The sequence below is a fragment of the Natrix helvetica genome, assembly GCF_964273705.1.
Source record: "Natrix helvetica genome assembly, chromosome: 1".
Taxonomy (NCBI): domain Eukaryota; kingdom Metazoa; phylum Chordata; class Lepidosauria; order Squamata; family Natricidae; genus Natrix; species Natrix helvetica.
In genome coordinates this window covers 114,811,602-114,823,657 of record NC_138548.1, presented here as the reverse complement: position 1 = coordinate 114,823,657, position 12,056 = coordinate 114,811,602, and the positions used below count along the sequence as shown (strand labels likewise).

The 12,056-nt window shown below is 38.1% G+C and overlaps 1 protein-coding gene across 3 annotated transcripts in view; it reads left to right on the top strand.

The window, feature by feature from the left end:
* Nucleotides 1-740: 740 nt before the first annotated feature.
* The window catches only part of CHKA (choline kinase alpha), a 33,641-nt gene continuing 22,325 nt past the window's right edge, over nt 741-12,056 (top strand). For 2 of the 3 annotated variants that reach the window (XM_081936937.1, XM_081936936.1), the window contains exons 1-2: nt 741-1,256; nt 8,134-8,245. In XM_081936937.1, coding sequence (XP_081793063.1) covers nt 904-1,256; nt 8,134-8,245 — 465 coding nt within the window. In that variant the 5' untranslated portion in view covers nt 741-903. Of the gene's footprint in view, nt 1,257-1,572; nt 2,142-8,133; nt 8,246-12,056 lie in introns of those variants that run through there. The other variant, XM_081936938.1, reaches the window with a different exon arrangement.

Sequence of the window (12,056 nt, the reverse complement as noted above, 5' to 3'; positions counted from 1 at the left end):
GGGCTATTCCCGCGCGGGCTTTTCAGCCTCGGTCGGTTTCCACCGCATAAGCACCAGTTTCTGCCGGGGCGATTTCTTCCTTGTAGCCGCCCTCGCTTCGCATCCTCTCCGTTTAGCTTTCCGAACCCCTTTTGCCCTCCCCCCAAATCTAAAGCACTCCACGCGCCTGCAGAGAAAAAGAGGTTAAATTTAAGAATGGAGCCGAGAAGAAAATGGAGTCAACCTTACAAATATGAAGCAAGCGGGGTGTGTGTGTGTGAGGGGAGGGAGGGATTCACACAAACGGTGGAGCGGGTGAGGGAAGTGATGGAGTTTCGGAGACACTGATGAAAGATGGAGGAGCGGGCCAAGCCTGCCTGAGCTACTACGGGGGCGGGGGATGAGAAGCGGACAGGCGGAATGCGAGCTCGCTGAGGGCCCCGCTTGTGGCGCAGGCGGAATAGAAAAAGTACTCACATCACCTCCCCTCCCCCTCCCCCTCCCCCTCCCCCGTCCTTTTCCCCTCTACATTCTCTACGTTTGTATCTTTGGGATACGCGTAAGCCTTTAGCCCCCCTCGGATAACCAGAGCAACGAGGAAGGCAGCCAATGATCTTTCCGCGCCGCTTCTTCCCACTGGACCAATCAGGGAGCGTCGCGACCGCAACCTTGCGGTTGGATCGGGCCTGCAGCCAATCAACACAGACAAAGAGGCCGGGAGGGCGGGGGGGACAGCTTTTTAGATGAGGTGATCTCGTGCACTGGCGTCCTCGTGCGGAGCGCCTATAAGTACTAGGTGGAGGCTGTCGCGCGCGCTGTAGATCATCTGCGGGGGATTCCGGCTGGAGCGATCGGCGTCTTTTTGGGTGTTGCGTGCGAGCCTCCGGTCTTTTTTCCTTTTGCTCTTCAATCCGTGCGGTCGCCATGAAGACCAAGTTCTGTAACGGCGGCGAGGCCGACCCTTCCTCCCCTCTGGGCTTCCTGCTAGGATGCGCCCCGGGTCCGGTGTTACCCCCCGCCCTCACTCAGTCGCCCACCTCGCCCCCGTCTTCTAACGCCGATGCCGAAGTGAAGGAGCTGGGGCTCCGGGGCCAGGGCCACCAACAGCAGCAGCAGCAGCAGCCGCCTCTTGTTCTGCCGCCCACCCCTCCATCCCCGCCGACGGAGGAGCAGCCCGATCCCCGCACCCGGCGCAAGGCGTATCTGTGGTGCCGGGAGTTCTTGCGGGGGGCGTGGCGGGGGCTGCGGGAGGACCAGCTGCGCATCACGCCCATCAGGTTAGCATCTCGCTAGTATCGGGGTAGGGCACGGGACCGCTAACAGCCGTTGGGTGGGAGGGGGCTTGGCCCCTTCCCACCGGGGCGGTAGCCGCTGGGCTTCTCCTTTATGACATTCCCCGCACGTTTGGAGTGCGTTGCCTTAGCCACGTCTTTTGGGGTCGGCTCGTCCAGAAAGAGAGAAATCTCTCAAACGTTAAAACGGGGGTGTGGTGTGAGGGAGGTGTGTGTGTTTCGTTCAGCAAAACTGAGGGGGGTGGAGCTGTTAGTTTGGTCTACCTTGTGTCTTTTGTGCTCAAATGGCGGAAATAACCAGATGGCTTCTTCCCTTCTTCACGAAGGGCATTAAAGACCTCCAAAGGCCCTCAAGCCCATACTCCCCATGTCTCCCCAGATAGGAAGAATTTTGGGGGGGGGTGAGGTTTGGGCGGTTATAGGGCCACAAAAAAGTCATCCTGGAAATGATTAATGGAGACAGGGAAGGGTGGGAGTGACCGGCTTTTGGAGATTGGTCTAGGCTGCAGAATTTGGACGTCAATTTAATTCATGTTTGTAAACTGTAGCTTCTTTAACAAGCCGTGGTTACATGATTTTCACATGTAACCTTTAATCTTTCCAGCAGTCCCCGAAGGTAATGCTACAGCTAAAACGATCTTGGTTTAATACAGTAGCCAGGTTACTTTTTTTTGCTTTCTTGTAAAAACATTTAGAGAAACCAAAGAAAGTAATTAGAGAATCACCTAAAACATTTCTGATTTTGACTTCACACTTGACGATTATACTATAATGTAGAAAGACTGCTCATTTAGACTTCTTGCCAGACTATAGAATGAATAATGATGAACAAACCAGCTTCAAGCAGTATTTTTTATTCAGACTTGCAAGGTAATTTAAATTCAGGTATCACATTAATCTATAAAGTTTTCTAAGATTGGGTATTATTTATGCCTTTTCTAGATTAGCTAATACTGGAGAAAATTTGTGATAGATAGAAGATAATCATAAGCTTTTCTTTTTTGAGTATATATCTATTTGCAGTAACTTTCTAACACGTTGCAATGTTTTTTTTCTGTAGTAAAGATATTCAAATATTTAAAAATGTATGACTGTCACTTTTGATCATGAGGGTATTTCATGCTAAGTAAAATGATTTCTATTATGAAATCTTGCATAGTCTGGTATGAGGAAAACCCTTTATGACTTCAGATTCTTAACAATCTTAATGAGGCTTCAATACATTTTGTTTTTTTGTTAAACCCTTGAAATGCCCCATAAAATTGGTTGATTACTTTTTAACAGTCACTATTAGCAACTGTCTCAAGTATGCGTAGCATAAAATGTTTTAGAGATAAATTCATAGTTTGGGGTGATATTTTAAAGTTTGGGTCATATGTGGTGGTTTCAGGACAATGGAGACTTCTATTGCTTCTGTCCTCTTTTTAATATGACTGCTTAGCATTAAGAGTCATTTCTTGACTGCAAGTTCCTGTAAAATGTTAGATGCCTTTCTCTGACTCATAATCCCAGCAGTAACTGCTGTGCATATACTGCTAGGAGAATAAAGATTAAGAAGTTTCTTAATTTTATTTATTGCTATTAAAATTATGTATGTTTTCAGAATTATATGAAAAGTGTAGTTTTTTTTTAAAAAGTTATGTTTGTGCACCAGAGAGAAATGTTGAACTTTGGTCTAATTTCTTTTTTGCTTGAGTGGCAACCTTGTTAATGTAGAGCAGCCTTCTTTGCCAACAGGAAAGAGTTGAGTGGAAATGTGGTGAAATTTATTCTGCTAAAACATCTTTTTTTTCCTAATAAAACCTAATAAAATGCTGATTTCCCCCCAGCATAGCTGGAAGAGGTTGCTTAGCCTTCAAATCCAGCACCTCTCATTCTAAAAAAGAAAATGAAAGCTTATATGACAGATGGCTGCCCAGCCCCTACTCTGACAACTGCTTTGTTGCACCTAAATTTATATAGTTCCTACTGGAATTTAAGAAGCTTGCCTCTTTAATGCATAATCAAAACAAAACAATGCATTCTTAAAACTTTCAATGGACAATTTATGTAATTAGTAAATTTGTTCCTGCAGTTGTGGATGTTGTCTGGGATAGGGAAATCAAACCACAAATTTTATTTATTTAATGGAGAAAGCAGTCCTGCTGTTAGCAGACTTTAATACTTGATATTTGAAAAAAGTACTAACTTTTAGAGAGCAAAATATAGAAATATGAAATGAATGGGCGAAGTGATCACTTTCTACCTTTATATACTTGAGACTAGTGATAGCATTCAGTGACTAATTTTAACATTTAAACAATAGGATTGCATACAATCATCACTGGTACAACCTGTATGCTGTCAAAGATACTTGTTTCATTTGGCAGATTGAAAAGTAAGTGGGTAGAACAGGGGTCAGCAACCTTAAACACTCAAAGAGCCAGTTGGACCATTTCCCACAGAAAAGAAAACACTGGGAGCCACAAAACCCTTCCCGTGCCTGACTATTTCCTGAGTGGCCACAAGACTAGTATATGTAATTGAATTAAACATTCTGTTTTCTTCTAAAAATTTTATTTTCTTGGATTTAGCCATGGTTGGCCTACCAGGTGTTGAAAAGCTCAATAAATCACCTGTCAGCGAGTATTGCACATTGGCAGTTGTCATGCATATTTTGAGCAACAGGCTGCAGCAGAGGGATGAAAGAGCCATGTGTGGCTCCAGAGCCGTGGGTTGCTGCCTCCTGGGCTAGAACAAAACTGTAGAATAACTAAATTGAATTCTTATAGAAAACGGCAAAGTTTATAACAGAATATCAACTTAAATGAACTTACGGTAAGGCTGATCAATAGAGAGGATTCTCTGAAGGGAAGATGGTATGGATGGTCAAGAAATGTGATGATTCTAACAACTAGTTTTGGTAGTTATGAAATGGCTAGCTTAATTGACCGACATCAAATGCCTGTAACCTTTACTGGATGAAAAAATACATCAAAGGGCAAAATGTTTTGAACTAAAGCACCTCAAATGAGCTAGCTTACAAAACATATCCAAAATTAAGAGGTGACTCTTGTGGCATTGAAATTTGGCCAGTTTAAAAAAATATTTTATGACATAAAACTTAGCATAAAGCATTTATGGCACAATACAAAATGTCATAAAATATTTCCTGTAGTTAATTTTTATTGTTGTACTGTACTATATAGTTCACCATGGGCTACTCTCAAGGCAGATACATCTCTGAATATATCTTTGAATTTTTAAGAACTTTTCAAGTATATACTGTAGGTAATTCTCGCTTAACAACTGATCAAATTAACAACCTCAGAAAGGCTGCGTTACATCTTGTAAAGCACTCCTGCAAGTACCCCTAAAGCTGGCTGGGGAATTCTGGAAGTTGAAGTCCACAAGTCTTAAAAGTTGCCAAGTTTGGACACCCCTGCCCTAAGGTCACATGAATGCAATATGGATGTTTCACAATCTTTGCACTATGACAGGTACACTCCACAATCATGTGATCACCATATGCAATCTTTGCCAACTTCCCCAGAAAGCCAATGGTGAAGCTGGTAGAGAAGCTGCAAATTGCTGCCCCCTGCTGAGATAATTCTTCCTGTCTCTAGGACTGGCTGAATGAGCTCCCTACCGAAACTTTCAGCTCACCTGCTGAAATCCAAACAGTCACTGCACTGAAATCTTTTTTTTCTCTGCATCTCTCCGTCTGTGCAGGCAGAGAAAAAAGGATTTTATCTCCATTTGTTTGCATAATGAGCCCTGCTTAACAACTACTGAAAGTTCAGTCATTGACTGAAGCAGTCGCATGATGTCTTGCTTAACAACTGATTTGTTCAACAAGTAAGATTCTGGTCCCAACCATTCTGGTTGTTAAGCACAGACTACCTGTATTAAAAGCTCTGCCATTGTTGAAGACATTGTGGAATATGGTAAGGAGGAAATATTTCTACAACAGTGACCCAAGTGGTTATGAATTGTCTGATATATTTTTATAGGGGTAGTTTAGGATTTTTACAGGGCCTTCTGTCCTGTATTCTACTCCATTATTTCTGAAGCACCCAGCATAAACAATTGCCAAGCTGCTTGACTCTTCAACCATTTATTGAAGAGTACACAGATAGTTCTCATTTACTGATTGCATAGTTTAGTAACCATTTGATGTTACAGCAGTATATGTATATAAAAAAGCTGTGTGACCAATCCTCAAATTTATGATTATTTCAGTGTCCTGCAGTCACATGATCACCATTTTGAACCTTGTTCTTAATTATGTTTTCTAACTGCTTTTAGTTAGGCGTTTATCTTGTTGTAAACTGTCCAGAGTCACTAAAGTGGAATAGGTGGTGTAGAAGTTTAATAAAATAAAATAAAATGTGCATGCCCAACCATCTTGCGACAAGCAGACTTAATGGAAACTATGGAAGTAAAATCATAGGTGTGATTCGCTTAATCACCAAATGGAAAATGTTGCCTGTTTGTTGCAGCTACCGGTACATGATTTTCTGCTTAGCAGCTGAGAAGATGATCCCAATTGTGGTTACTAAGCGAGGACTACCTGTACATTTTTCTTTCAAGTCAAATTTCTTCAAGACTGTCTAATTTGAGATTATTCAAGTAAGAGCAACAATAGTGTCCAATTCAACAGGAAACAAATTGTTTAATTTTCTTTACATTTGAGAATTTACAGGCAGGGCTTTTCTTATTGGAGAAAGCCAACTGGTTTTGGGATTCCAACTAGCTGCTTTCCCTTTCTTCCTTAGAAAACTAAAAAACGCAGCTGTTACGTCCTAGCTCCTGCAGTACCTGCTAGGTTTAATATTTAAACTTGTTGAAGTTGCAAAAGAAAAGCACTCTATTGTACAAAGAAACTCAAAAGAAAGGCTGCTCACTTCTGCTTTTCAGAAAAAAGAAGACAACCTTTGGAATGCTACCTGAAAAAGCTGTCTTCCGTCATGAAAATTTAGAAAGAAAAAATAGTGTTACCTTGGGGGCAAACATAGATGTTACTGCTAATAGTCTGTGGGACTGTTAGTGCTATTAAGTTGGCTGTGGGATAAATCTATCCAATGGCTTTTTTATGTGGCAAAGGTTGTACTCAAAAACTAGACAGGACTAGAATAGAGTGGACAAAGCCAGATACCAGACTGTGTTTCCTCTACATAATTATAAAATCTATCAAGGCGAAATGAAAAAAAAAATGAATAGTAGATTTTTTTCCTCTGTGTCAGATGCTAAATTTGAATTTTAAAAATTGTAATATAATTGCTACATGCAGAACTGCTTGTTTTCTGGACAGTCCTAGATTTTAGTTCCCATCTTGATTCCCAGAACATTTCTGAGCCAGATGTTGATCCAGAAATCTACACTATGGCACTGCATTTTGAAATGGCTCTAGTCTAAGAGAGAAATGGGGGAGAATGGATTTTAAAAAACCAAGAAGGGTAGGGATGACTTATGACAGTCACTTAGCAACCATTCAGAGATATGACAGACTTCTCTGAAGGTACTTACTACCTGGATTTGAAGTTTCAACAACCACTTTCTCTCCACCCCCTGGGTGCTTGGCAGCTGGTCTGCATTTATGGCTGGCTGCAGAATCTCACTGTTAAGGTAAAGTTTCTCCTCGCACATATGTGCTCGTCATTCCCGACTCTAGAGGGCAGTGCACATCTCCATTTCAAAGCCAAAGAGCCAGGGCTGTCGGAAGACGTCTCCGTGGTCATCTGTCTGGCATGACTAAATGATGAAGGTGCACAGAACGCTGTTACTTTCCCACTAAAGTGGTCCCTGTTTTTCTATTTGCATTTTTTACATGCTTTTGAACTGCTAGATTGGCAGATGCTTGGGCAGGTAACGAAAGCTCACTCCATTATGTGGCATTAGGGATTCAAACCATCAAACTGCCAACCTTTCTGATCGACAGGCTCACTGGTCTTGCTGAAAACCAGCATTTACTTTCTGTTTTCAGCAAAACTGGCCCATAGTGAACTGTGAACCATTCGTTCGTTTAATGACTGCTGCGTTCAATTAAAGACCAAAATTTACAAAAAAGTTTGTAAATTCAAATCAGTTGCATGAGTAATTTGATTTACAACCATCATGATGTATGACTACAATGGGCAGGCTCCATTATTGTTGTAACTTGAGGACTTCCTGTACTAAGAAATGGGAAGATAAATGGTGAACCTGCTCAGTTCTTTAATTGTAAAATCTATTTTTAATAGTCTATACAACAGAATACATTATTATGCTAATGCCATTATGCTGCTATTAATGTCTTTCTAACATGTAAGATTAAATAACAGGACTATAGTAAATATAGTATGGTATGTAATTAAATGAATATGTTCATACAGTGTTTTTATTGGAATATTATGAGACCAAATCAATTCTGTGCAATGATAACTTGTTTAAATATATTTACTAAATGAGGCCCATGATTTTATTTAATATTCTGAAAAGATGCCACAAGCATAATCACAACATGGCTGTTCTGGGTATGACTAAGCATAAAATGGCTGTCATGGAGATAAACTTAGTAACAAAATGGGAATTCTCCCCTTTGTGTGTGCCTGCACTGATCTGTCCATACTGAAGAAAAGAAAACAGGAAGGGGCAAATTAAATGCAAGCAAGAAATATGATTGGGGGTTCAAAACAGAGGCCACTAATTGAACTTGATTTTTTTCTGCTCCAAAAGGTCTTCATGCAGAAAGCTACGTGAATCTAGGCACAGCAAATTTGGATTTGAATCCAAAATATGAGTCCATTTTTCACACTTGTGTTCAGAATCATGTAGTCCAAATCTTACTTGAATACTGATCCTCTCCTGTGCTAAATTAAAAAAAAATGATTTCTTTTTGTAGAGGAGGCCTCAGCAACATGCTATTCCAGTGTTCTTTGCCTGACACTATAGAGACTGTTGCAGATGAACCACGCACTGTTCTTCTTCGTTTATATGGTGCAATTCTGCAAATGGTGAGTATTGTTAGAACAATGGGGGAAATGATTTCATATTGTACATATGAATAATATACATTTCAGCTGTTCCACCTATGCTGGGTTTATTTATTGCATTAAAATATATGGTTTTTAATGTAAATCTCAAGTGTGTTTGAAATACAAAATATCTATTAGTTTTTGTCAACTATGCACGTAGAACTCTTGTCTTAAGCACTTATTATTGGCTCATCATTATGCAGATCTGAATTGAGAAACACCATTGCTTATAACTTTGTTCACTCCCTAGCTCTGAACTGAATCATTAGCCTTGAGTAATAGTGACTTATACATCTTTTCCCAAAATGATTCTTGCAGGAAACCCATACTAAGCCTTTATTGTTGCTTAAGCAACATTAGATTTGATATAAGTTTCTCCTTTCCCATGTTTCTACTTGCAGGCGTTAATATTAGTTATTTTTAACATTATATCTACCATATAGTGATATGGATTAGTCTAGAAATGATAAGAGGAAGATTCTGTTTAAGGCACAGGAGGTGGCCTCTCCATTCTCTCCATCAAAAAAATTGGCTTATGGAATAATAAGGATTCTTCTTCTTTATTGTTCATTGATTTGCTTGTTAGCCACCAAGTATGCTTTCAGGCACTGTGCAAAAAATAATAAAAAGAAATCATATTTTTCATGCTAAGAATTTAGTGAAAGATAAAAGTAATTTTTAAAAAATCTAAGATACAATCAAACATGTAAATAGTTTGAATATGTAAATATGTTAATGAACATTTTAAGAGATTAAATTTAGATTTAAACATTTAATAAATATTGGATAATTTTTTTTAAAATGCCTGGCACTGAAAAGGTAACAGGATTGGTCCTAGTCTCTCCCCCCACCCCTTCTCCATGGAAGTCATATCTACTTTACCTCAGGTGATTATGGCATCTGGAAAATATTCTGAAGGTAGTATCAAATAAATACAGCAGCAGGTGTTATACAGAAGTTAGAAGTTGAATTGGCTGCAGTTTCCAGGTAGTTTTCACAGGTGATTCTCTCTAGTATAATTGGTTTTGGACCAGGATTGAGGTGACCAGATTCAAATCTACCTCAGTTTATGAAAGCTCACTGGGCAATTTTGAGACAGTTATTCTCTGTAACTCCCATATATCTCACAGGCTTGCTTTTGGGGAAGAATTAAAGAAGAGATATCTATTTACATCACTTTGACTTTCTAGACAAAATATAAGATATAAGTTTAACAAATTATGTACAGTTTCTGCAGTACAGGTAGTCCTGAAATTGCAACCACAATTGAGCCCAACATTTCTGTGGTTAAGCAAGGCAGTTGTTAAGTGAGATTTGTCTCATTTTACAATATTTTTGCCATAGTAATAAAGCAAATGATTGCAGTTGTTAAGTTAATCATGCAATCATTAAGCGAATCTGGCTTTTCCCATTGACTTTGCTTGTCAAAACCTGGCTGGGAAGGTTACAAAAATTTAGCACATGACCCGGGAAAGTGCAACTGTCATATCGTAAATATATGCCAGTTACCAAGATCCCAAATTTGGATCATATAACGGGATACAGCATTGGTCATAAGTGTGAAAAATGGTCACAAGTCACTTTTTCAATGCTGTTCTAACTTTGACGGTCACTAAACAAATAATGTAAGACAAGGACTACCTGTAATTGAACCTAGCAGTTATCAGAATATGTGTAGCAATGACTTAATTTATCTATACCAAGTTTAGATTCTGATTCTCACAGCCCAAATAGGAGTCATTGAGGCTACATAGAGTAAATCTGGAGTACCCTGAGATTGCTAAAAATCTGCTTATGTTCTTAAGGCTCCCTTATTAAACCAAGAAATTCCATCTTATGTAGACATTGTATCAATAATGGGTGCGAGACCTGCTGCATTTTTGTGTAAAGGTGATGCTATATCACAGAATTTACACAACAAAGATGTTCTGATTATTTAACATAAATCCCAATAAAGCCAAGGGATTTGTTCCCAAGTAGTGCTTTTAAGTGAGATGCCTAGAATTGATCCAGTGGGAAAAAGAAAAGCAGAAATGTTATGAATAACCATTTTCTGCTCATTGAAGTATTTATTACCACTTTTAACATTGCTAATACTATGAAATTAGGTTTGAAATTGGTCTGAAGCCATTGCTTATTAATTAATTATTTGTAGAAATTGTTGTAACCCTAAATTTCCAGTTGTTTAACTAACAGAAAAATCTCTAAGGTTAACATTATTCATAATTCAGTATCACTGTTGTTTACTTTCTAAACGTATGCATATTCATAGTATAGAATGGTACAGCAAGACAATAATAATGTCTAAAATAGGTCTTTTGGATAGGTTTACAGATTAGATAATCTGACATTAATTGAAATAATAGTTCTTGCAATGTATCGTCCCAAAATTTGAAAGATGTGTTCCATCGCAACATTGTTCAGTAGTGACAGAAGATGCAGAAATTGTGTTTAAAGCTTGGTAAATTAATGTACCGTAATATAGCTTTCCTTCCATTAAGAATCCTTAGTGCAAATTTTTGATTTGGTTCTTAAAAGAGTACTCATGATAGTACTGTATTCAATTTCTTATAACTAGAATGCTCCTGAACTCCAAATATATTGAAATTCAATATTAAATGCCACTTGAGTGTATAGTGAGAGTAATCCTGAGCATAATTTATTATGGCTATGTTTTGAATCTTGGATTATGTATTGCAAACTAAAAAGTAACGAGTTGAAATCTTGCAAGGCAATAACCAAAGAAATAGATATTTGCTGTTGCTGATTTATTGCTGTGACCTAAAATACTGGTGCTAGAACTACAATTCAAAATAACTGTTTAGTATTTTACATTAATTTACAAATGAATTAAGTCATGCTGCTATTATTACTTAGTGTATAAGATTACATATTTTTTTAAAAATTTGTCTGCAGAGTAAATACAAATTAGTGCCTGGTTGTGATCAGCTCATTTTCATTTCAAAATATAGTGGAGTTTTCAGAATTTTAATATGTACTAGCATGCATTTTGACATAAATACTGTAATTATAGTACTCTGAATATTTAGTCTTATAGAATCATAAATTGGATTGGATTGTGCTTAAGCTTCCCCCAAAATAACTATTTTTATAATATATTTTCTGCCTTTTTATGAAGAAAATAATTCAGAATTTTTAGATTCAGTCCTACTTTGGCTGCTCATTTGAGTATTATCCTAATTTTTTTTTACTTGGTATTAAGATTTTTGAAGATATCTAACTTCCTTTATTTCCATAGTGGCAGTGAAATGACTGTTTTTGTTGGTGCAGTTCACTAAGGTTTAAGTAAGCAGAGACAGTCCTAAGGTAACACTTTCAGATTATATTGAGGGTCTCAGTATAAACATTTGTCTCTTTCTAAACTATTTTTAATGCATAAGCAAACTGATTTTTTTTCTAGTGTCACACTTTTCTATCAAAAATCAATAAAGTAATAAAAATAAAACTGAAGCTGATGTTAATCTTACAGTGCATATTCACAATTTTTTTTCATTTAGATTCTTAACTGTAATTTTTATGGATAAAGACTGCAGAGTTAAGAATGGCACCTTGTATTTAATTTAAATGAATTTCTAACTTTTTAAGTTAGAAGTAATGCTTATATTACACTGGCATTCAGAAAACAATTATTCCCATTTTCAGATTCATATCAATTCTCAGGACCAAACTTTAACTCTTCAGTTCTTTTATTCCGAATTTGAAAAGTACTAATTGGAGGATACCTTACCAGTTCTTCATATTCCAACTGAAATGACATTTTTTAAAAAAA